At 33.9% G+C, this 24572-nt stretch overlaps 1 protein-coding gene across 1 annotated transcript in view; it reads right to left on the reverse strand.

The window, feature by feature from the left end:
- Window positions 1-24572, reverse strand: part of LOC142340368 (uncharacterized) — a 162282-nt gene that overhangs the window by 92297 nt on the left and 45413 nt on the right. The window contains exons 4-8 of the mRNA XM_075390944.1: window positions 18872-19030; window positions 18284-18433; window positions 13271-13556; window positions 7546-7790; window positions 4885-5058 (exon numbers count right to left, since the gene is read on the reverse strand). Coding sequence (XP_075247059.1) covers window positions 4885-5058; window positions 7546-7790; window positions 13271-13556; window positions 18284-18433; window positions 18872-19030 — 1014 coding nt within the window. The remainder of the gene's footprint in view (window positions 1-4884; window positions 5059-7545; window positions 7791-13270; window positions 13557-18283; window positions 18434-18871; window positions 19031-24572) is intronic.

Here is a 24572-nt window from a genome sequence, read left to right on the forward strand (position 1 = left end):
GCAACCTCCCGACTGAGAGTCCTCAATATTAACCACTAGACTAGACGGGATTTAACTTATCACATCTCACAATCGGATTTGATTTAGCAAAATATTTGAACTCTGGAAGCTCGTCAAGCTCAAACAAGTCACACGAAAAAGAAATCAAAAGAAACTTTTATAAGAAAGCGATCAGGCAACAATTCTGCATGAAAAGTCCCAAACGTTTAAAAAATTGCATCAAATTTCGTTCGAGATAAATTCAAAGTAAATTGGACTGTGAAGGCAACAAATAGTCTTATTCATTCTATATATACATATATATATATATATATATATATATATATATATATATAAATATATGTATATATATATATATATATATATATATATATATATATATATCCGTTCGGTGAAATAGGATTCAGTTAATTAAACTGATAATAAAGAGAACAGAGAACAGATGAAGATTTTTTGTTCAGCTCAAAGGCAGTATGTACTTTATATTATAAAAAAGAAACACTGGTTTTAATCACAAGGAAATAAAAAACTGAGGCAATGTATGAGTTATTGACAAATTAAAAAACTTAAAGAATTCAAAACGAAGAATTTAAAATCTGTCCATGATGATGAATTTATTGATGCTACACTTGGGTCCGTTATAAATTAAGAAAAAAGTATTCTTTTATGATTTGCTTAGCATCTTGAAGATTTAAGAAAACTTGTTCATCCATAACGGTTTTGTTATAATTTAATTGAATATTAAGTTTAGTTTCCAAATAATTGGATCGAGTTTTTATGCACACAATAAAATTCTGTTACCGTTAATGTTTTTTTAAATTTCAATGTAGGATATTCTATAATTCGAAATGCTTGGTGTTTTATCGATATTGCTCTCTAGAAATGAAAATTAATTTTTTGATTTGAAAATTGCCTGATGCTCAAAATTTGGTATTCAGGTTAGAGATCCAAGAAACTATCAAATCTTTTCCTATGAGGAACACGCTTTCACTGCCCAACTTAGTTGTGTCTTGATTTAGGTTGTCAGATTATTGTTATTTACAATCAAGCAAACCATAGAATACTAAATTTGACTATTGTGAAACGCACTAAGAATTAGTGTTTTATGGTTGTCTGATACTAACTTTCGTGGTGCAAAATGGGTTTTTTATCACATACAGTTTTACGTAAATTGGTGTTGACTTCATCTTGGTTTGTTAATGAGGAGTCAACATCCACACCCAATTAATCGGTTGATTTACTTTTAAAAATATTCAAAATGAACGCTTTTTCCAAGGCATTAAAATTTATACTGTGCACTTCATAATAAGCAATAACAGAGTTGAAGGTTTTTGCAATTCTTCTTTTCTTGTATGAAATTGTGTCTGTATGAAAAAATAAGCGTATCATCCGCATATTGTCCTCCTTGGCGTGCATTTTTTGGTGTTTTTGGTGTTAGGTCATTGATAAATAAATAGAATAAAAGTGGTCTGAGCTTTTTCCCTGCCGCACAGCTTGATAGAAATGCTTTCCATTTAATTGAATACAGCTAGCTTTTGTTTTCTGATGACCATCCGCCTAGTTGGCATTTTTGAATAATTGAGCGCTCGGGCTGAATCCTATTTCGTCAAGCTTTCAGATCAAAATGTTGTAGTGAATTGAATCAAATGCTTTAAGTAGATCTAAAAATGTTGTTTTTATAAGAAACCTGTAGTTTCAGTGCTATAAATTAGAACTTCCCTTGGGGACAATTTTTGTCGAAAATTAACCTGAATTTTGGAGAGTATGTTGTTTCATAGTAACAGTTCGACTATTTCTGATCTCTAAGTAGTCTTTTAACATAGCCGGCAAATTGCCGGAATAGCTGCGAAAGAATAGACCTGCGTGCCATCTAAAAGAGATAGAAACATATACAAATCTAAAATGAAAAAAAAATCGGCGCCGCTCAAAAAACTAGGTAAAAAACACTCAGCGATAATTTAATAAAACTTTAAAAAATTCATTCTGCAGAAGCGTCTTATTAGGGACATTTACTACACATATGAGTTCATTTGACCTTAAACAAATTCAAATTAAACTTAAGTTTTAAAGTGCAAAAGTCATTTTGTTGAGTGAGGTAAGTCACGTATGATCAAAATCTAATCACGCAAATAACCTAAAAACTTTTGCTAGAGCGAGTGAGAAATGACGTCACGCGCGCAAATGTCGTTAGTGAGAGGAAGAAGTCATTCAGAAAATTTGACTTTGTCAGCTTTGCTGTGTGAACAAATGTAAAACGAAAAAAGAGCGTCAAACGACGAAACTAAAAAACATAGCAGGCCAAGTCCTGACTTACAATTCAAATAATTTTTATTGACTCAACAAATAACTAGACCTAAAACGGACTATAAAGGAATTGGGAAAACATTTCTAAAGAAATCAGATCAAAAAAATAAAAAAACAAGAAAATCAATGTCAGTGTCGCATATGAAGAAAAAACCACTGACGAGAAATAGAAATTTGCTTCATACAGAAAACTAGGCCTAGAATGAACTATGAATGGATTGGGAATACCATTTAGAAAATAATCCTATCCAAAAAATCGAAAAAAAAACAGGAAAAATCAAAGTGAAATTGCCGCATAAGAACAAAAAACCACTAGCGAGAAAGCGAATTTTTGTTCAAACACCGTTTTCTCACTCTACTTTTATTTTTAAGCAGAAAACTTCACGCCGCAAAATCACTCGCTTTTTTGCTCCACTTCCTGTTTCGGCGTGACCAAAATCACTACTCCAATTTGACTTCAAAAATCATGAAAATGAGTGAACAGATCTTTAAAAAGACATAGCCGGCAAATTGCCGGAAAGTATACGCGATAGACGCTTGTGGTCTTCCATTAATTAAAGTAACTAAAGAAATAAGATAGACAGATTGAACACCAGTCCTTTAATAGACAACTAGACTTTTTGGGTCAGAATAGGACTGTCAATTTAATGACACATACGGTCTATTAGAAAAAAGACTAATACTCAAGAATTAGGGCATCTAGATTTGGCACCACTTAGATGCACTCTAGCGATCTCTGACTAGTAAATGTTCAAAAACTTAAAGTTCTATAAATGAGTTCAGAAGTCATTTATTTGAGTGAGGTAAGTCACGCAATTGACCTAAAAGCAGAAATGACGTCACGTACACAAAATTTAACTGCAAAGCAGTAGTCGTCACTGAAATCATTGAAAAACTGAATTCCAAGAAGTCAAGTCGCCAAAATCATCGATGGAGACGACGAATTAAAAAAAACACAATGTCCCCAATAATAGCCGCTATCGCTTCGCGGCTATTAATAAAACATAGCCGGAAGAATTCCCGAAACGACTCGAAGTGGAAATCCACTTAAATGCCCTGCAACTAGTCATCACACAAAACGTTCCTCCACTAACTTAGGATTATCTTGAAACAAAACCGTAATACAAAAATACAAAAAAAATCAAATCTATTAAAATATGATACAAAATCTAATCAAATTTCGTCATAACTTGAGATCCCGAATAAACTATCTCTGCCAAAATTACTTCGTGAACACATCTAGTACCTACTAAAGCCACTCGTGAGATGTTTTTAAAAATACTTGAAGCCAAATCATGAAAAAAAGCTCTTACAAACAACTGACTAAAAAAACTGGAAAAAAAGTTATAAATTTTTTAATATTACAAAAGCACCGGAATTCAAAGAAAAAATTTTTCCAGCAAAGAGGGTATCCAAATGCTCGCACAACCATATGCAAGGCATAATAGGCTAAGAAACTTGTCTAAAGACCAGAAAAAAACGAAAAACTGCCAAAAATTAATTTCCAATTTTCACAATTTTTCGTCATATTTTTTAACAAAAAAATTTTATTTCAACAAAACTGTAGCCACTTGTAAACTTAAAATTGTTCAAGTAATAGGGGTCTTTTCAGTGCCCATTTGAGGCAGTAAAACAAAACAAAAGTAAAAAAAATCGCAAAAATTAGCCCAAAAATCATCAAAATACATGAAAACCACCGAATTAGCATAAAATTCAAAAAAATTCCAGAAACATTCAAAACAGTACCAAAATCAGCCTAAAATTTAAATAGAATCATAACCAAACCTTTTTAACCAAAAAAAAATTAAAAAAATTGCTTCAAAATGCCGCACGTGAACAAAAAATTTCGCTCGCTTGGAGAAAATTTTTTCACACATCAATTTCTCGCTCTCTCAAAAACAGTGGTATGAACAAAACCACTCTCTTTTCGCTCCGTTCTTCACTTTTGTTCAGCACCAAAATCACTCCAAATTTTTTCTTGCGTTTCATTTCCCGCTTCAAAAATCACTCCAATAAAATTGATTTAAAAAAAGGACTTCTCCAGTACTCCTCTTCGAGTCGTAAAAAGGACTTCTCCAATACTCCTCTTCGAGTCGTAATAAAAAGACAGCGCCCAATACAATTCAAATTCTTTGAATTGTAAAAAAACCAGGAGCACCGCAATATAGCTCCGTTCAGCTTCATCATTTGAAAATCTTCTTCCCTCAAAAAAGCATTGAATACGTGGGTGATGAGGTGCATGAATGCATCGTTGCCATCTTTAAGAGCCCAAGAAAGGGTGTCTGTTGGTCCTAGCGGGTTGTAAGGTATTTAATCGTAATGTCTGCAAATAACCAAAATTTCCAATTTTCCCTATCGAAATGTGCGCTAGAAGATGGCATAAAGTGTTTCCTTAATGAAATGACTGGATATTAATTTTATTGTTTTTACGCAATCTCAGGGGAACAAAATTTGGAGTTTCAGAATCCTGCTCTTAGCTGTCTTTTTTCAATTATTATCATCAATTTGGAATTGTGTACAGCCAGTTAGTTGTTTATTTAAGATCGTGTGTGATTGAGATGAAATAAATTTGTAACTTACCTCTCAGTCACTAATGACGTTTGTGCAGTTGTCGTTCGTTCACTGCCTGATTTGGAGGGACCTAGATGAAGAGAACTGGTATTATTGTCTGGCACATTGTGTCTCTGGCGTGATGACATCGGCTCAGTTACAATCACACCCTCATTCCACAATTGAGACTCATCGTACTCACTCCTGTATTAAATATTGACTCATTTCAACAAAAGATGTACGATTGACGATCCGTTAATAATCGATTTTGGTTCTAATATTTTTTCGAAACTCCAAAAATTTTTGTTCGTGCTGTTCTTGATTTACAAGCACATTCTTATTTAGGTTAGGTAGTAATTGCTGTGATCTAGTAAATGAAATGACACCCCTTTTTCAAGACCTTGACATGCCATTACGTCACGCAACTTCTATAGGTTTTAATTGTTCCGACCGTAATTTAGTGGGGACGGGGGGGAGGAACTATATACTTAAACGGTTTTTTGTTAAGTCAATCTTGGCCGATCAATATATTCATCGTAGAGAGTTGTGAGTGGTATCATTAAAAAGCCCATCCAGCGTAGAATATATGACAAGGAAGACTTTTTTGAATTTCGTTTTTACCTAGGATTTCTCGAGGTTCAAAGTTTTGTGAATATAGACCGATCTGCGTTGTTTTTATTCACAATTTTCATAATTTTATTAAATCAAATATTCAATAATTTTGCTAAATTCTGTTATGATTTTCAACAACAGTGTGATAAGTTTTACTCTTACAGATAGAGGGGGGATGCGGAATGGTTTCTTCCGAATTTTGTTGGTAATTTTTTACCTACATTTTTCAAGCTTTTTGATTATAAATGGCCCTAAATTTGCATTTTTATCCCACTTTATTTAATTCCGGTCTAAATAGAGACCCAAAAACTACTGACAAATTATTTCAAAAATACAAAAGGGGATATTTTATCTAAGGCTTCCTACAAGAGGACATTAAAATTTTGCCCCTTACATTTTTGTTACATTGATATATTTTTGTTACATTTTTCATATTTTGAAATATTTGGTTTGCCAAATTATCTATTCATCAAATATTTGGAACAATTAGGTGTCTTAGTTGGACGAGCAGCTATATCAAGTCTAGTTTTATTCATTTCGTGGACACTTATTACAAAAAATTATACGGATTGAATTGGGGCGTGATCTTTTTTCAAAACTTTATCGAAATTTTTGTCTTTTATGTTACTTACCGACGAGAATGATTTCAAATCAAGGTTCAAATCAATGCAAATCCCATTTACACAAAAACGAGGTCAAATGAATATAATGTATAATAGGTTTCAGGGTGAGGTCATTGTTTTTATTATCTCTGCAAATTGTTTTTGTAAAATTAAACAGAATTCTTGTATTTCGCCTGATTGGTTGTTTGCATTCTCCTGACTTAGTCTCACTGATCGAATAAATCCAATTGGCTTCATTAATTGGTAAAAATAAAACTGAAGCAAGTATTCATTCGATATCTAATGGCTCTGATGACTTTGTATGTGTTTGTTTTTTTTAGAAAGTTTCTGTAAATATTTGAACTTTGCATCTTTTATCTTACTGCTGTCAACTTTTAACTGTTTCTCAAAAATGGCAGCTCAATCTTTTTTTATGTGAAAAAATTTAATTTCTATGTTAGTTTGGTTTATAACTATTGGTCTCTTGGCTTTGGTACTCTCAGTTGTAATTTTTAAATGTTTGTGCACTTTGAGGTTTTTTGTCAACTTGACAAATTATCACATTGATGACAGGTCTGATTGGCGTCTAATGAACGTGGAACCAAAATATTCAAACTGTTTGTTAATGTTCTTGGTTTTGAGGGCTGCGGCATCGTTACCTCGCAATCTTTGTTACTTTTTTCTATTTTACCATTTTTGTAGTCCTTTTGTAAGTGTTCTACATATTTCGGATAATGAGAGATCACAGTGCCTTCCTCTAGATGTACTTTCTTTTATAAATAAACCGATTTAAGGAATTTAGTTTTTAGCTAAAGGTTTTAATGGCTTTCAGACTAAATAATTGCAAAAAATAAAAGTACTATAGGACTACAAAAAATAAAATAAAAGGACTACAAAAACAACTTAAGAGCCACTTTTTGTTCTTGATTTTGTCATCATATCATTAAGTCTCATTTTGGACAGGTCCTATCAAATTTTGTAGAACCATAAAACAATTTTCTAATGGTAATGTGTTTTGGCTACATGGTTTATAATGTCTCATAGTTTTCTTGGTTTCACTACTGTAGTTTTCTAAATTTGTTTTTATGAGTTCTGTCATTTGTTGTTTTTTTGTTTTCTTATGACTTCGCTGACTATTTTGTTAGTCTCCACTATGAATCTTTTGCCGCATACAAAAAAGATATAATAAAATTTTGATGCGTTAATTTCTAAAGTGGATATAAAATTCGGATCAAATTATAGGGAGTTAAATTAATAGAGCTGTAAAACATGGTGGCACGACATTAATTGGGCGGCAAAAATAAAGTTGGTGGAAAATTATAGCTTTTCTAACGCATCTAAGATTGGCAACAAATTTTTTGATAGATAAAGTTTGTTGGTTGTTATAATGGGTTGTTTGTTGACACATGCTCGCATTGCGAAAGCGGCGACATCAGCAAATAGTGACACATGATCAACTGACTTAAACGAAACAAACCTGACAGAGCATCCCCGCGTAGTTAATGTTACTGTAGATAAATCGATGCTGGCTCCCATGTTATTGAGTGCACCTTTGTGACCACTTTTGCCCTCCAGTCTTAACTGGGGGAATATGAGTCTCCAGTCATCGCACTCTGTCACAACTCTCTCTGGCATGCCCTTAGTCTTCACACCGGTGTATAGCAGGTGTTCTATCGAGTCAAATATCTCACAAACTCGATTTGTCGCCTCCATTGCAAAGTCCTAAATTTCACAATCTCCTTTTCAACACATGCTTTGTATGATTTCCTAGTATTTATACTAGGACGATGTCATTTACTCAATACTGACCAAGCAACCGCAAACATGTTTGAGTGAGTTTGAAGTTATGTTGCGTCTATTGTTTTTTGAGCGTCAATGACTTTTACATCGCCCGCAAAAGAGTTATGCGTGCCTCTTTTGCGGGCGATGTAAAAGTCATTGACGCTCAAAAAATAATAGACGCAACATAACTTCAAACTCACTGCGAGTGAGTGTAACAAATGAGCTCACGAACTTAAAACAGCCTGAAAAAAATGAAAAACGGCTCTGTTTGAGTTTTGTTCCAAAAATGAAAAGCCCAAAAATAACATTAGACAAGGAGACAAAAACATAGCCGTTCGAATTCTTGAAACCACTCAAAAACAATTGAAAATATCGTTTAAAACCAAGCATGACCAAAACGCACATCGAAACATAAAGTTAGAGACGCAACAAAAGCCGACGGTAAATTGCTTATTTTTGCTCTAAAAGTACTTTTGAAAAGGCGCCACTTTGCTCCGCTGGGGTGGCAGTGGAGGTGGCACTTCTGTTTGGGTTTGGGTTAGTGTGACGTGCGTGGGGTACAGGCAGATGGACGTTTGGGTAAGTGAAAGGCGGTTGGTGTAGATTTGGTAAGAGGGGTGCTGATACAGGAGTTCGTTGGTTGCGGGTGGTTGCAGGGGGTTAAGGGCAAGATTCGGGAGATGAAGTAGATGCAAAGGGTAAGGGGTAGGGGTGAAGTGGACATGTTAGTAAAGTGCACGAATGACGAGGAGCAGACGAGGAAGGGTAAACGTGGATATTAGTGGTAGTGTATGGCTGGCACAATCACAATTGAGATTAGAAGGCGTTAAAAAGTCTCAAAATGATCTTGTAACCTTGAAAATTATCACAGGTTACTAACTATGGCACATCAAAAACTAAAAGTTTAAAGAACTCTTTGAGTTTCCCGTAGAAAACAAATAAGAGGATAAAATTTGGAAAACCAGCCAATGACTCCAACCATTCTATTAACTCAGTAACATAAACTATAGTTCAAAGGTTCAATTTTTAAGTTCTAGATAACAAGTATAATACGCAACGTTTTTAGAAAAACTAAAAATATTAAGAACATCGAAAAATATTTTAGAAAACCTAAGAATATTAAGCCGAAAACCAATTTTATCGGTACGTATCGTGGTTACATTTACTTAAAATTAGATAAAACAAATTTTTTCGGAGCTTTCTACGCATATTAGAACGCACTTTTTCTCACTAAATACTCGATTCTTATTGGATAATTTTTTCGCTTATCTACTCCGTAGCATTCTGCGGCCCAGAAGATGTTGGGACAACTGATACGTTTTACAAGCGGACGGAAGAGCAAACCAGTCGACGTACGTATTACCGCGAAGCGCGCGACGCTGTTGGAGCCCTAACGGAGTTCTAAAGTCCAAGAGGTAGGATAGTAACCCCTAGGTTGATTTTCTCAACTACCCAAACCGAATCAGATATGAAAATCCACCTAGATATGGCGCGCTGGGCGTATTGAACCACTACTTTATACCCTTGATTCCAAGCTCTGATGTAATATTGACAATGCTCCGCTTCTCAATAGTTTCCCGGATTTCTGGTAAAGTCTCATAACACAAGAACTGGTGTTCATGGATGTAATTATCTGAATATGGACAGCTCGAGTAGTGTGACAAGTGAAGCGTAATCCCCGCCGCTTTTCAATAACATCGCCAAGTAGTTAATGTCATTGTTGGAGAAGATAAGAGACTGGTAAGCAAGTCTCTCCCTAGCTAAGTCAGACATTTTTACTGGTACAAACATAACCTACAAAAGTTGGGCAAAATGCTCTCGAAGAACCTGCGAGCGTTTGCTTTCGGTGGTAGCCAGCTGTGGTTTAGGGATGCTCCGATCAGGGGGAAGGAGGAGAGGAGTGAGCTGAGAGAGAGAGAGAGAAAGAGAGAGAGAGAGAGAGAAAGAGAGAGTTTGTGTGTGGCAGAAGATCAGGCGGTCTCGGGGATCAGGCGATAGGGGGTAGAGTGCGGAGTACTGGACGAGAGGGAGGCTCAAAACGGCAGTTGGAGGAGGGTCGACGGGTGGAGTTTTATATTTTTTTTGGGGGGGGGGGGGGGGGGTGGTGTCTGAGGGGCCCCAACCTTTAACACTAGGGATCATCCTGAACACCATCAAGTTGTCTTCTCAATATTGTTTTGATTAATCACATACTTAGAGACTATTAAGTCGTAACGTTCTAAGAGAGCTACTCAGCCATTTGATGCGTTCCGGGATTTACATGTCGTCTACCACGTATTTGAGGACAAAAAGATAAAAGCGTCAGAAGAAAAATTGATCAAGCAAAAAATTGCAAACATAGCTGGCAGATTGCCAGAAAATAGCCGCAATAGATTCGTAGATCGGCAGTCTAAAAAAACAGTAAAAAAGACAGACCAAAAAAATTCCTCTTTTCATTGAAGGCTGATCTGTTATACTTTTAATTAAAAATCTGTATAAGTTATTGCTGCCTCTATTAGCTGATCTCAAATAACCTTCATTTAGAGTAACACACACCCATTTGACCTTATCTCTTTGAATTAAAGTAAATAAAAGTCAATTTCAAAGTGAGGAAATCATTTTTCAGAGTGAGGTAAGTCAAGTGTGACCAAAAATTTAATCACGAGCATGAACAAAAAAACTTGCTCCACTAAGAGCGAAAAATGACGTCACAAATGCAATTCAGTTGAAATTGCATGAACGAATGAACAAAAAGTGGCTGTGACGTCATATGGTCGTAACAAAAATCATGACGACGAAATAAAAAAACATAGCCGGAAGAATTCCGGAAGCGACTCGAAGCGTCAAAACTTCACTAACAAAACCGTAATATCAGCGCAAGCCCCTACCTTTTGTAATAAACCATTAACTCACTGCCTCTCCAGGTCTGCTCTAAAAATTGGTGAAACTTGAACCACTGTCACCAAGAGAAAAATGCAATAAAATTTTATATTATTGAAAACGTTTAGTAACGTTAAAAAATCCAAAAGATTAAGGTCGTCAAAAAACTGATAGTCTGAAAAAGCTGACAAGGTTATTAATTGCCCTGAAATAATTCATCATTCTAATCTGAAAAAGATCGCGAAAGCAAACGGCAGAGAATAATCTTAGAAACTAAGATAAATCTTTTCAAAAACGAAAGCTCAAACTTAAGAATCGGAAAACACCTAAAATTAGATTTGTAATCACTGCCATTGAGGCAAAAAACAACACACTTGTTCCATGTTGTATATATGCTGGACAACATGATTTCATACTAACTCAAAAATTAAATTGATCATAGAAAAGACAAGCAGCAGAAGAATATTCAAAGGCAAAAAATCGTTTAAATTAATACCACGGCCTGAAGAAAGTTGCAGTAAATAGTCATAAGTGGCAATTTTTGAAAAGGCTAGCTATCAAACTCTCAATACTGCCTTATGTTGAATGAAATCAACTGCGAACCAAAGAAAATAACGAAAATAAGAAAAAGCTGAAATAACTCATTTGTAACAACTGAAAAAATCAGTATACCGAAAAAAATGTAGGTGCCAGGACATAGCTAAAATGATTTAACTAGAATGTGAAGAATATTGGTACAATCTAAGCAACACCGTAACAAAAAGACATTCTTGATTTTTGAAAGTTAAAAATCAAATTAAAAAATTCACGAAAAACGAATACATTTCATTGTTCAGCACTCAAGACATAGAAAAGATAACTAGACATCAGATACAAAGATCTATCCTCCTGAAGAGAACAAAAATAGTAAAAAGCAGAATTCATAATTACGAAACATTGAAACATTGCAAAAAATGGTCAAAAAACTTTTAAGACTGAATTTATGAAAAAGTTTTAATTGTTTTTCAAAAACTTAGCGCCAAAAAATGACTTAATTTTAATTGAAACGAAATTAAAGTCCCTCATGTTGCACAAAAAGACTATTTCTAGCAATTACAACCAAAATACAAACAAAAAAACAGACGAAAATTGGAAAAAATACCAAAATCGGATTAGCATATGTACATTTTTACAAAAATAAAATACATCGAGGTAGAAAGAGGCGTTGAGTATATGAATTATCACAGAGAAGTTGAACTATTAACTGATTTTTGACAAAAAAACGGTTGAAAGATCCAAAAATGAAGAAATTAATAGAAAAAAGCCAAAAAATAACTAAAAAATCAAGAAATATGTGCCAATTTTCAACTTGAAACGCATTTTCAGGCTCTGCAAAACACTGTGGCATCAACTTCCGAGGTTGAAATTTCAATATAATATCGAATAAAATTTATTTCTACAAGAAACCACACTAAAAGCAAAAAAATAGGGCCACTTAGACGAAAAAACGGCTAAAAACGGTTATCTATATGTGCCATTTAGTCAAAAACTACTTTTCAAAGTCAAAAAGTCATTCACTAAACGCAGCACATGATCAAAAAACTTCTCTCGCTTAGCGAAAATCTGTTCACGAAGACAGCCTTTCTCACTTTCTTTTGTAGGTCAAAATGCCGCGTGAACAAATCTACTTCCTGTAAAAAAAAAAGACCGAGAGAAAACCAATACTCCTCTTCGAGTCGTAAAAAACCAAGAGAAGGCCAATAATAGCCCCAGCTATCGCTGTGCGGCTATTAAAAAGACCACAGGACTATTATAATTGCTACAAACTTTGTTTGAGAGCAATGAAACACGAATTCCACGAGCACAGAATTTGTGCATTAATGAGACCTACAGTTCCGTATTTCGTTTTTGAGGCTGATTTTTTGCAGTTTGGTAGTTTCAGCAGTTACAATTATTCTTAAGTCCGAATTTCTTGTGGATACAAGTGGTAAAGAGGACAATATTAATTAAATTTGGCATCCTCAGACTTTTAAAGAAATTGTTGGCACAATTGTCAAAGTGTACTTCTGCCGCACTTTTATTTACTCACTATTTAAGTGTACTTAAATAGTGTACTTCCAAGTTCTTCTCAAAGGATTGTAAAGATAAAAATAATCTCGTGAACCAAATAATGATAAAAAATAATGTGGGATCAACTGCTATTTTTAACTCGGATATTTAAGTGCCATTTTTGTATCTGTTTCCTAGGAGCAATCAAATTATTTCATTGATGTTGTAACCGTTCCAATTGCAAATTTGCTTGCTATTATTTTGCTATTTCTTGTTACCACGGAGTATATAGTTTAGATTCAGTTGGGTTCTGCTTCGTTTCACCCCGATTAATTTAGATGGGCGATACATTCAAGGATCGAGGGGTGAATAAATCGGGGTTGAATGATAGGGGGTTAAATAAATAAGGGGTGAAAAAGCAGGACACCAGATTTATCTCATTATGCCGTGTCCTTCAGGTAATTTAGGTCTCGCAAGATTTAACTTTTAATTTAAGTCTCAAAAGTTTTGAAGTTATTAATAAAGATACTAACATCGTCTTCCCACAAAGAGGCAGCACTGCTTCTAGAGGAGCTGTAACATGGTGACTCCATCCGAGTCATGACGTCATTGAGGCAGCCTCTGCCCACTTCTTCGTTCTCTTCCTCCCCATCGTCATAATAGCACACCCCACTGGGCCACTCGTTGAAAGAAGTGTTCAGATCCAAGGGACTCATTAGGTCGCCATTTTCATCCTCGCTGTTTAGGAGAACTACCGCTTGAGGAATGTGAAAATGGTCTCTATGGTCAATGGTGTAATTCATGTCTGGGTTGTAATCTCTGAAAGTGTTTAATTAATATATGTCATAACAAATTCGGTCTTTCAACCACCATCTACGGTTGAACTGTATATTTTAACATGGAATTGAAAGGTTTGTAATAGTGAGAAATAAAAAGCATTAATTGAATAACATTTATCATTTGTAATATGGACAGTAGTACAAAAATCCGTTTTACAATTTTGCTAACTTTGATATTTCGTAAATTCAATGTTGAGACTTATTTTTCTTTTGATAGTCCTTATTATATCCAACAATTGACCTCATTGTCTTGAGAAACCAAGTTAATCAATTCAGAACTTGGATGTGGAAAAAATTAAGGGCAATAAAATAAATAGTTCAGTGTAATAACGAAAGAGAAAGTTGTGTATCTGAGCGTTCAGTATTATCCACAGTTCTTTTACTGTTACTTAACTATAAAATGTAATTTTTCTAAGCAGCCATACCTTGCAGGCATCTTGTAAAATAAGTTTCACTTTTAAAATCGAATTCAGATGAATAAGGAACATAAGTTTAAGTTTAAGAAAAAAAATCAAGATCATGAAAAGAGTATAATTTAAATATTAAAAAGAACGAAGCCATGTTTTATTGGTAGCGAAAGCAAAAAGAAAACAACAATTAAAATGCAAATGAGGAAACAATTTAAATCAAAGCACAAAAAGAGCTCGCGGTTTTGTGACAGTTTTGCAGAAAAAGTTGAAGATTCTAACACTTGATACGTTTTATAGATTTATAATTTAGAGAGAGACTTCAAACCTCGCTTGGCCCTCGCCTTGAGTGACAGTTAGAAGCATATCAGAAATGCATCGCAGAAGATTATTAATTATTTACTCGGCATGCAAAATTGATTAAAAATCACCACAAGCAATTCTGTGACAGTCGACGGACCATCTTTATACATTACACAAACGTATCTTCATGTTAAGTTTCAATTTTCTGGCGTCTGATTAGAAAATAGCTTGAGACAAAATTCAACGTTGACTTCCAAGTGGTTAAAAAAAAACAAAAATATATATGGAGGAATTCCGCAAAATATGTTGGCAGCTGAATTTGTCCAGCTTGGTTTATGGATGAAAAAGATAAGGAATAATTTAAAAAGTGGCCTGGCTGCCATTCAGTTGTTTCCCTGTTTGCTTTTTAACAACACTGTGACTGACTGTGCGTCTGTTGTTGAGGCTAAAACGACCACGTCTCAAGATCAAGAGAATGAATCCATCATTAGAAACCAGATGACAAATTTGTCTCATCCTCAGTCAGAAACATTGAAAATTCAACTTAGCGGAAGTTGACTAAAATCGAGCGTAATTTTGCACAGATAGTTCAAGGTGGCTTGAGTGCAAGAGAAAATAAACCAACCTTGACTAATAGAAATTTATGATATTTGTCATACATATATTGTTTGGACTCTCACATTTATCTGTAGAATAAGGTAGGGCACTGCTACCAAAACAAAAAGAATAAGGAAACTGCAGTTAAATTAAATTGTATTTCACATAGTACAAATTGAAAATTTTCACCAAATTCAACAACCACAAAAACTATTTTTCAAGGTCTGAAATTTATGCCCAAATTAACAAACGGATCAAAAGTAGTCAAAGCAAAGAAATGATATTTTGAATGTTTTCTTTTCCATGATTTTTTGCACTTGACTGTGCGTATACGCAGCTAATAACTTTTTCTACACAGGGCAACCTAATAAAGAGCGAGAATGGACATTACAACATTACAACATCTCACTATAAGATTGAAAACTTCGGTTTCAAGTTGCTCGTATTCAACTCGCAAGAAAGAAAACATTTACAGAAATTCTCGTTTCTGACTAACCTTGTTCGGTCAAGTCAGAAAAAAATCAGACTCCAATTTATCCACAGATACTTTCGCATGATGATATGTTAAATACGCACAGGTTAAAATTTGCAGGGTTCAAAAATCGGGTTAACAATGAAATTACTAACATCTAACTAATTGCCCTCAAACAACCGCGAATTTTTCAAAAAAGACAACTATCGACTCAGTAAAATCTCTAGTCTGAATCGATTTGAATTCATCAAATATGTTTATTATATAGCAACGTATAAACATTCCAACGTTCAGAGTAACAAGAGCTCATTGACGGCAAGACTTTTTTCGATGTTCAACAGGTTTTTTGTCTAATGTTATCGACGTCAAAATCGGTTCACAATCAGTCAACAATCGTCTAGACAACATAAAAATTTTAAACCAAAAACCAGCTTAAACGGTACATATCGTGATACTTAAAATTAGCTTAAATAAAAATTTTCGGAGCTTTGTACGTATACTAGAACGCATTTTTCAACAACAACTCCGCAACAACAACACACAAATAGCAGAAATGAGGTTGACAATTTATGTTTTAGACAAAAATTTATATGTTAGAGAAATAACTCTATGAATTCAAAGGTAACAAATACAGCAGACAAAAGTAAAGAGCTGAATTTTAGAAAAGAACGGCGAGTGGAAACCTTTATATCCAACATTTGAATCTGGAAATTCTCAAATTACAGCGCAAATTACAGAATTTATGAAAAACATATCTTCTTGATAATAGCGAAAATTGATTAATTAAATGAGGTGATTCTGATGGCATGGAATCCGGTCAAAATCAGAAGTTCTCTAATATGTGATTAGGATACTTTCACATTTCTTTCAAATTTTGAATGTTGTCACAGTCAACGAAATCGTTGCTTACTCACTGTTAAACTTACACAAGTGAAACCATGAAACAATAGAGAATTCGTAATTTCATTTGGTAATTGCATGTAAAAAAGAAATAGAAAACACCCAGAATGGTAAAACTTTCGAATTCACATATTTTTTGAACATATGGTTGTCAAAGTTAAAAATAAAAAAAAGTTCACTGCAACCTTCAGACATCAATAATTAACAACACCAGCTGATTTATCAGAACAAAAAAGAACGAGGGACAAACGACAAAAAAAAATTTCAATTGACATCTAATTGTTTCCATTATTTGAAATTATTTGTTTTCAAAAAAACCATACGCATTTTTTTGTACTTTGCCGTCTCCTTGTAACCAAGTCTCGTCAAGGACTGACACTATCTTTTCTCTATTCTCCAGTGAAGTAGAAATTATTTTGTTTAGCTTAGTTTTTCTTTGACACTATTTTGTCTTTCTGATTATGTAATTTTTTTTAAAAAATTTGCGTTTTAGACGTAAATGTTTGCTGTTCTTATTTTATTTTTATTGTTTGTCTTGTTTCGTAGTCTTTAATAATGGCAGGTCCAATCGGCCCACTAATGTGGCATTATTTACATTCCTAAGTGTTTTGCTTGGAAGCACTTTTTTCATACATCAACTAATTTTGAACATTATTTCAATTTTTGAAAGTTTTCTATCTCTTCATCATTTGGTAGACAATTAAGCCATAATTGTGGATAAACGCGCCATTACAGAGCTTTCATGTTTTCTTCTAGTGACAATTGGATTGAGCTGAAAATTTTTGAAATTTGATATTGCGCAAGTTACTGTTACGTTAGTGAAGCATGGCCAAATTTTGATTTAAAATTCCACAATCAAGTTTTTTTGTCGCTTAATAACAACATTAGACTATTGTCAGATTCCACAAAAATAGCAAAACTTGCAAAATTAGATTCCGAAACACAGCGAAACATGGATTGCTGGTCAAGACAACAAAATAAACAGGAAAAAAAATGAGTTGACATTAAAAGGAATCATCAAAAATTCGTTATACTAATTAGACCAATAAAATAGAACAACTTTTGAGGTTCCTGAGCATCAATTTACAATCACGACTCTGAAATTACGGAGAAAACTATCAACCCAGATGATCATTTCAACACGGATAACTAGTCGACATGTTCAATACATTAATCAAAAGAAATAATCTTGAATGCGTTCAACCGTCACGGTAACTCTTAACTGACACCAATAGAGATTATTTAATGAAAGCATTCTTCCCCATCAAAGACCCTCCTATAGTGTGTCACATGAAAAATAAGAATTCTGGGAAATCTCAGGAAACATAGTTTTCAAGAGGAGATGCAAATTATAGCGTGAACTGTTAAAAAATGTGGCAAGCCATACATTGAAACACTGGCTGGAGAAATAGATGCCTTTTTGAAATCAAATCTTCCAGCAGAGAGAGACTTATTTTTTCAGCTTTAGCTCTTCATAGAAACAAAAAAGTGAAACACTCCAGAAATGTAAGTTGCAAGAAAGAGAACAGTTTGAACGAATTGCGATTGAGAGTTTAACATCACTTCCTCAATCTGACAGGCAATGTACATGTACTCAGGCGTTTAGCTTTAAAGTTTAACTTCCGAAAGAGAAGAGCTAAAGAGAATTCTAAAAACTATCCAAACTAGACCAAGGAAACGTGAAAAGAGCAAATCGGATTCTGTCAGAGAACAGTTCCACCAAAGTCCCCTTACATCAAGAAAAAACTGATGGGATAACAGTAGTCCAAATTTTGCATAAGAAGCATTCAAAACCTTAGTTTATGTATCAAGGGTGTATGATGCCTTCAAGGGTTCTAATAACCTTCCCTTGGGGAATGTGAATAAAACCAGTATCACTATAAAAAAACAAGCGCAAAAGTTTTTTGACAATTTAGGGCCATCTGGGAAAGATTTAAATTCCAAACTGTTAGGTTTTTTAAAAAGGTGCATTATTCTGGCTAATTGGATTATACCCTGGAGTTGAATGAATAAATGAACTTTTTTTACATTTGGATGTCATTCTGGAACTCCTCCCCATGTGGCTCCTTCTGTTCAGTAATAGTGGCAACTGTGGTCCTCTCTGACTCTGCAGTCCGTGCCACCCTCACAGTCGAGGAGCTATCTGCTTCTCCATGCTCTGTTGGAGTTTGAACAGACCTAAAACGTCAGAGCAGATTTAAAATTCCAATAATCATATTGATCGCTGAAGGCGTTAACTTAATGATATTTTTCAGACTGCTATTATTCGAAAAAAATCTTTGATTGGTGACGCATGCCCTGGTTTTAAAATCCATTCGTTAGAAATGGCAATTTTCAGGCCTACCTCCCTTAAAACATGCGATGTTGTATTGTAGAAATAAAGACTGCGTGTGACTTAAGTGAGTTCTTAAACAGCACTCAAAAACTAAAAGAGCATTTCGAAGTCTTTAAAAATGCGGGAATCAATTAATAAAGTGTTTATCCAGTGAAATATATCTTGATATGTCCAGATAAGAAATGAAAGACTTCAACAATCTAGACAGAGCTCGACAAAATATCTTTACAAACTTGATTCTTCAACTTTCTGATAATATCATGTTGACTTTAACGAATAACCTGCGATGAGTATGGCCGCGAGAGTAAATATTTTCTTCTTCGTCTTGGTCGCTGGAACTTTTGAAGTTTTGTGTATTGGAAGTGGTGAGGCCCACCATCTGGTCCAGATCCAACTGCACTTCAAAATCCTGGCTACATTCAGGTGCCAGAGTTGTCCTGCTGGAAATGAAGAGATTTTGAACTCTCAAGTCTACCTGATTAATTGCTCTTCCTTTGTAAACATTTTTTTAGTCGGCATACAAGGCTGCCACTTGATTCTATTTAAATCGTAACGAATCCGAGTGCAATTATTATATCTTTGAAATCATTCATAATCTTTAAATATTATTAGCATATACAGTCGTGTTAGCGACTGTTTGTGGAAGAAAATCATTCAAGTAATTTTAAAACAATTGTAACTCTTTTAATGACGGTTGTTCATCTGCTTAAGTACCCTAACTGATCCGTTCCACTGTTGATAATTATTTGGATCCCATTTACTATAAACGTCAAAAACGTTTGAAAACATTGTCAATTGCCGTGAAAAAAAAATCAAATTTTTACTGTGTTTATTTTTTCTGAGAAACGGCAATGACTCATTCATTGACAGAAAACTTACCAGCTTATTCGGCTAGTCAATGCAAGTGCGTCAATATCAAGAATATCGACGTTCTATGTGCCGAAAATCTATAGTTAAACTGTACCTCTTACGGCTCTTCTCGCTAAATTAACTTTCAATTAAATAAGAATGTTAATCAATAGGCTCTCAATAACAAATAGAAAACAAACCAACAGTATCGATGACTGGCGTTACCACAAGCAAAACAAAAAACTTCTGATAAAAACGGCAATTTTCTATTTTTACAGAAAAATTTTCGAGAATATCAATTTAGTATATACTCCACATTATTAACACTTAAAATTAGAACACCTGAAAATGTTTTACTTGTCCCAGCACAGTGGCAAATTGAAAACGAATTGTATGGAGGCATAACAATTTAGTCCTTTCAATTAATCTGAGAAAAAAATACAACTTAAGGTGGAAGTAATAGTTTTGAATCTGAATAATATCTCATTTTTTACAAATTGCACTCCAAAATTTTGATATGTCAATTTCTGAAAAGTACAGGACAAGTTGACTGTTTGCGTCACCCTGGTTACATTTTAAGACAACTGATTTTTGTCATCTTATCAAGAAAAGGTTTAATTGTTTATTTAGAAGTCTCTTCCCTATACATACGCTTGACAACAATCCTAGTGTCCACAAGGAGGCTCGCTAATGTGTGTTGGCACATATGTTTCAACGGCGCTCATCCACATTTCGAATTTAAAACACATGCCGCATTAGAGGACCGATGAAACTTCCTTTTAATTATATATATATATATATATATATATATATAAATTAATAGAAAAATTATTCATTACGGGCATTACTCAAAACCTATTTTGAAAAAATTGATAAAAAGTTGAGGAGAATCAGATGCAAGCTGGACTAAAGAAAACTAGCTAACAAATTGCCAAAAAGAAGATGGGACATGTCGTTAACGAATTTTGGTAACAATTCGACGAAACGAAGAATAGAAAGAGAAAGGCAAAGCTCAAAAATCTACCGGAGTTTGTGAAATTAGGTAAATTCAAAATAAAAAATATTGTCATATTTCAGCTGGAAAAATCTAAATAGATTCCAATATAACTAATCAGAAAGCCAATGGGTCCTGTCATTATTGACACTGCTATAAGACGACAATTTAAAAACAAATATAGGCCATAACCGAAAATACCTAAATAGCTTAGAAAGGCACACGGTGCTGGAGCCAATGAAAAACAAATGCTAAAAGGAAAGACTAAACATATGTTCACTTGGCCTCATTTGAACATTATTGGGGCTTGTTTTTAAAAAAGGATAGGTGAAAAGACAACAAAAGAACCATAATTAATCACCAGTAACAAAAGTATAATAATAATAATAATAAAAATAATAATAATAATAATAATAATAATAATGAATCTAACTAAACTTGGTTTTGCCAAGCTTAGTAAGTCCCTAACGGGGCTTGAATTTGATTTCCCTCAAACACTGTCCATCCATATGGGTATGTTTTGTAAGTAAAATTCTTCTTAGCTAAATCAAATAGATATTCTTTGACTTCTCTTTTGAATTTGGGAGGACTTGAATATGGGTTATAGTTGGGAAAATCACGCGCCAGTGATATCAAATTGTCGAAGTTTGTAACTCGGTAGAAAAAATTAGATCGGCAACGCTGGCGATTACATTCGTTTGAGTATAAAAATATTTTTTCGTTTGATCGTGTTTTCGGATGTCCATTCCTTATTTGCCAAAATTGCTCTACCTCAAGTGGAAGTTTTCTGTTCAAAATTCTGTTTAAAACTACGAGATCCAAAAAAAAACAAATTGATATGTGATCGGAACAAATTTACTGATCGAAGACAATCATTGTATTCTTTATCAGTAAAATGACTGTTTGATTGTATCCATTTTAAACTTTTTCTCTGAAGTTTTTCCATTTGCCTGACGATAGTTTTACTGGCATACCAAATATTTGATCCATAAAACAAGATCGATGTTATGTAAGTTTTGACTAGGTTGCATTTGACTGACAATTTTGTTTCACTTGGAATTGTTCTCTTTAGATAAGCAAGCTTCTGATTCTTTGCAAACTTGTAATGTCAAAGTAATGAAAGCGTAGAATCAAAAAAAGCAGTGATTAATGTTTTTCCTTGCAAGAAAAAGTAAATAAACCGTTTCTGTAATGATAAAAAGTAAAAGACAAAAAACAAAGGGACAGATTTCAATATTATATTAATGTTTTTCTTAAAAAAATAAATTTTATGTCAATAAAACTGTTAGTTGTCTAATGAATATTTTAAATGAGTTCAGTTATAACTCCATGGGAAGCAATTGATATTTTTCATTAATCAGAAGGATAATATCTTTTCTGCGGAAATGAAGATTTAGCTCTCCTTATTCTTACAGCTGTATGTTGAAATAGTCAATACACAAGCAAGTTTCCGCAATGATATAACTTTGAGTTGAATAGACGTGTTTTTAAAATTATGATTTAGATTGCATAAATTCCTCAAAATCCCATGTAACTGCTTTTGGTGGGTTTTCGCGAGAATTGTGAAATGTGGCGTTTTTCTTTATTGTTGCTACTTGTTGTAAGTTTTCATTTAAAGGTGCCTCTTTCCTCTTCTCTCCGAAACTCAAAAACACTGATAAATTAGTTTCGTCGAAGCAACTTTTACTTTGGATATTTTGCTGTAGTAAGAATTAGAGCATCTGTTAAAAACGGCAGTTATTTTTGTGTGCCTTAATGAGCAGCAGTTGCAAAAAGGCAAATTGTTTGGTTTTGAGAAAGCAACTTAATTTATCCTGATGTTCAGAAATTTCATTGACAACCCTGTTTTAGCCTGATTTAATTTTGCATCTAATAATGAGGAACCTCATGAGCTAATATAATAATCGATTTTCATTCTCTGCTCTCTTTTGTTGGTTACTTTTATTCAGTCTTTCAGCCAACTAATCGTGAACTAAAAAATTCTTTTGCGATACATAGCATAGAATATAATTAGAAATAATTGTACGATGCATAGTTTTATAGTTCTATCCGTTATGCTTACGGCAGCACAGAAAACATTTTTAATTACTTTATCCCTTATATCTAAAACCAACTGTTGCAAGAAAAATTTTTTAAAAAATATAAAACGAATTTGTGTCTTCTTAAACTGTCTTTTGGCTTCATGGTACACAATTTCTTCGCGGGTTCCATCACTACTGGCAAAAAAGCATAAAGGCAAATTGCTAAAAACTGCCGCCGTTGACCCACTTGACGCACATCAGGAATTAAACACAAAAAAAACAAGAGACAGAAATTGACAGCATTTTTGACTATCGATTTTTGTGTCAAAAAGTGTTCTCATTTGGTGCGCAAATTCTGCAATTAGGTTAGATTCTAAAATTAAATTTGACTCAATTTCTAAACTGATGGCTATTAAGATTAATACAAGGCCAACTAGCAACTACTTAAATGATCTTTGACAACCTAATACACTATGATTTAATGACTGGGCTTTATGTTTTAACCCGTTTTCTTTTATTGTGTGATTTTTCTGTTCTCACTTTGACTGTATTCACTACATTACGTAACTCAATGTGTGAAATAATTTGAAATCTAATCAGTGAGGTAAGTCAGAATTCAAAACAAAAAACTTAATTAAAATGAAAAACTTGATCTGAAGGCAAAGCGACTTAAAAAACATAGCAAGAGAAGTCCTGAAAAAATTAAAATTATTTTTTCATTAGCTAAAGAAAAAAGTTGACCAAAAATAGAGTTTGAATCACTTGAAAAAAACCATAATAAAAACGCTAAAAATTGAAGTCAATTTGCCGCATTTGAACAAAAAAACTACAAGCCAATGTTTGTTCAGACACCAATTTCTCACTCTGCTTTAAAATTTCAGTCACAAAAATTTACGCGGCAAAAATACTCGATACAAAAAAAACATAACATGACAAGTCCTGAAACAACTCAATGGGTTTCAATTGACTAAACAAAAAAACTAGACCTGGAATGGACTATGACAGAATTGGGAAAAAAATTCTACCAGAAAATCGAGAAAAAAAACAGTAAAGATCAAAGCGAAATTGCCGCTTGTGAACAAAAACCACTAGCAGGAACGCGAAGTTTTGTTCAAATGCTGTTTTTCACTCTACTTAAAATTTAGAATAAAAAAAAAGTATTGCTGCCAAACCACTCGCTTTTTCACTCTACTTCTTGTTTTAGTGTGACCAGAATCATTATCTCAAATTGACTTCAAAATTTATGAAAGTATAAGAACAGATCTTGGCGACAAATTTATAGCCAGAAGACTCTGAAACGGACTCAATTATTGCATTCCTTTAGGCCTCAGCCCACCAGTCAAGGAATGAGCCTAAATCTACCAATCATTTTGAAACACATAATATGAGATAACAACAGGAAGGATAACATGAGAACGGCCAAATAGGATATCTGGAAAAAAATTAATAGAATTCCATCCCAAGTTTGGCAACCGAATCAACTGTTGCCAGAAGAAATCGCTTCACAAACAATCTTCTTTCAATAGCTGACCACCCGTTGATATTGAAAAAAAAAAACAGAACAAGCGCAACATACAGAGAAAATTAAGAAAAAGAGATGAGCAAGAAAGAAAACCTCAAGTTGAAATGCTACCTCTCGACTGTTATATTGCTATTTCTGCTCAATTACATCACTAGGCAACTCCAGTCAGCGAAATGCTGAACAATATTAAAAAAGGCAAACAGCACAAAATCGGAAATATAACTTGAACCGTTAAGTTTTAGTAGCAATACTTAAATAACAGCTCTAGGTTGGGTAACGAACCAAAAAGGTATTGCCAAACGCTTAAACCAGAAGAAGTGGCAAATAAAACTTTCAAAAGAGACGACAAAGGTGCAATATACGATTAAAATTAGCCCATCTTCATTAAAATTAATCTACACCTACCAATATTGTTCTCTGTTAGAATAATGCAGGAACAAAAACTACTCTAAATTGTCGCCCTGTTTCGTTACTTTTGTTCAGCAGATTGGCGTAAACACTTCTTTTTAGATGCGTCTGTTGACTTCCTCCAAAACACATCTTGAATACAGAAGTCACTGATTTAAAAAAAAACGTAGCCGGAAGATATCCGGAGA

This window comes from Convolutriloba macropyga, chromosome 5 (genome assembly GCF_964194025.1).
Source record: "Convolutriloba macropyga chromosome 5, txConMacr16.3, whole genome shotgun sequence".
NCBI classification, from domain to species: domain Eukaryota; kingdom Metazoa; phylum Xenacoelomorpha; order Acoela; family Convolutidae; genus Convolutriloba; species Convolutriloba macropyga.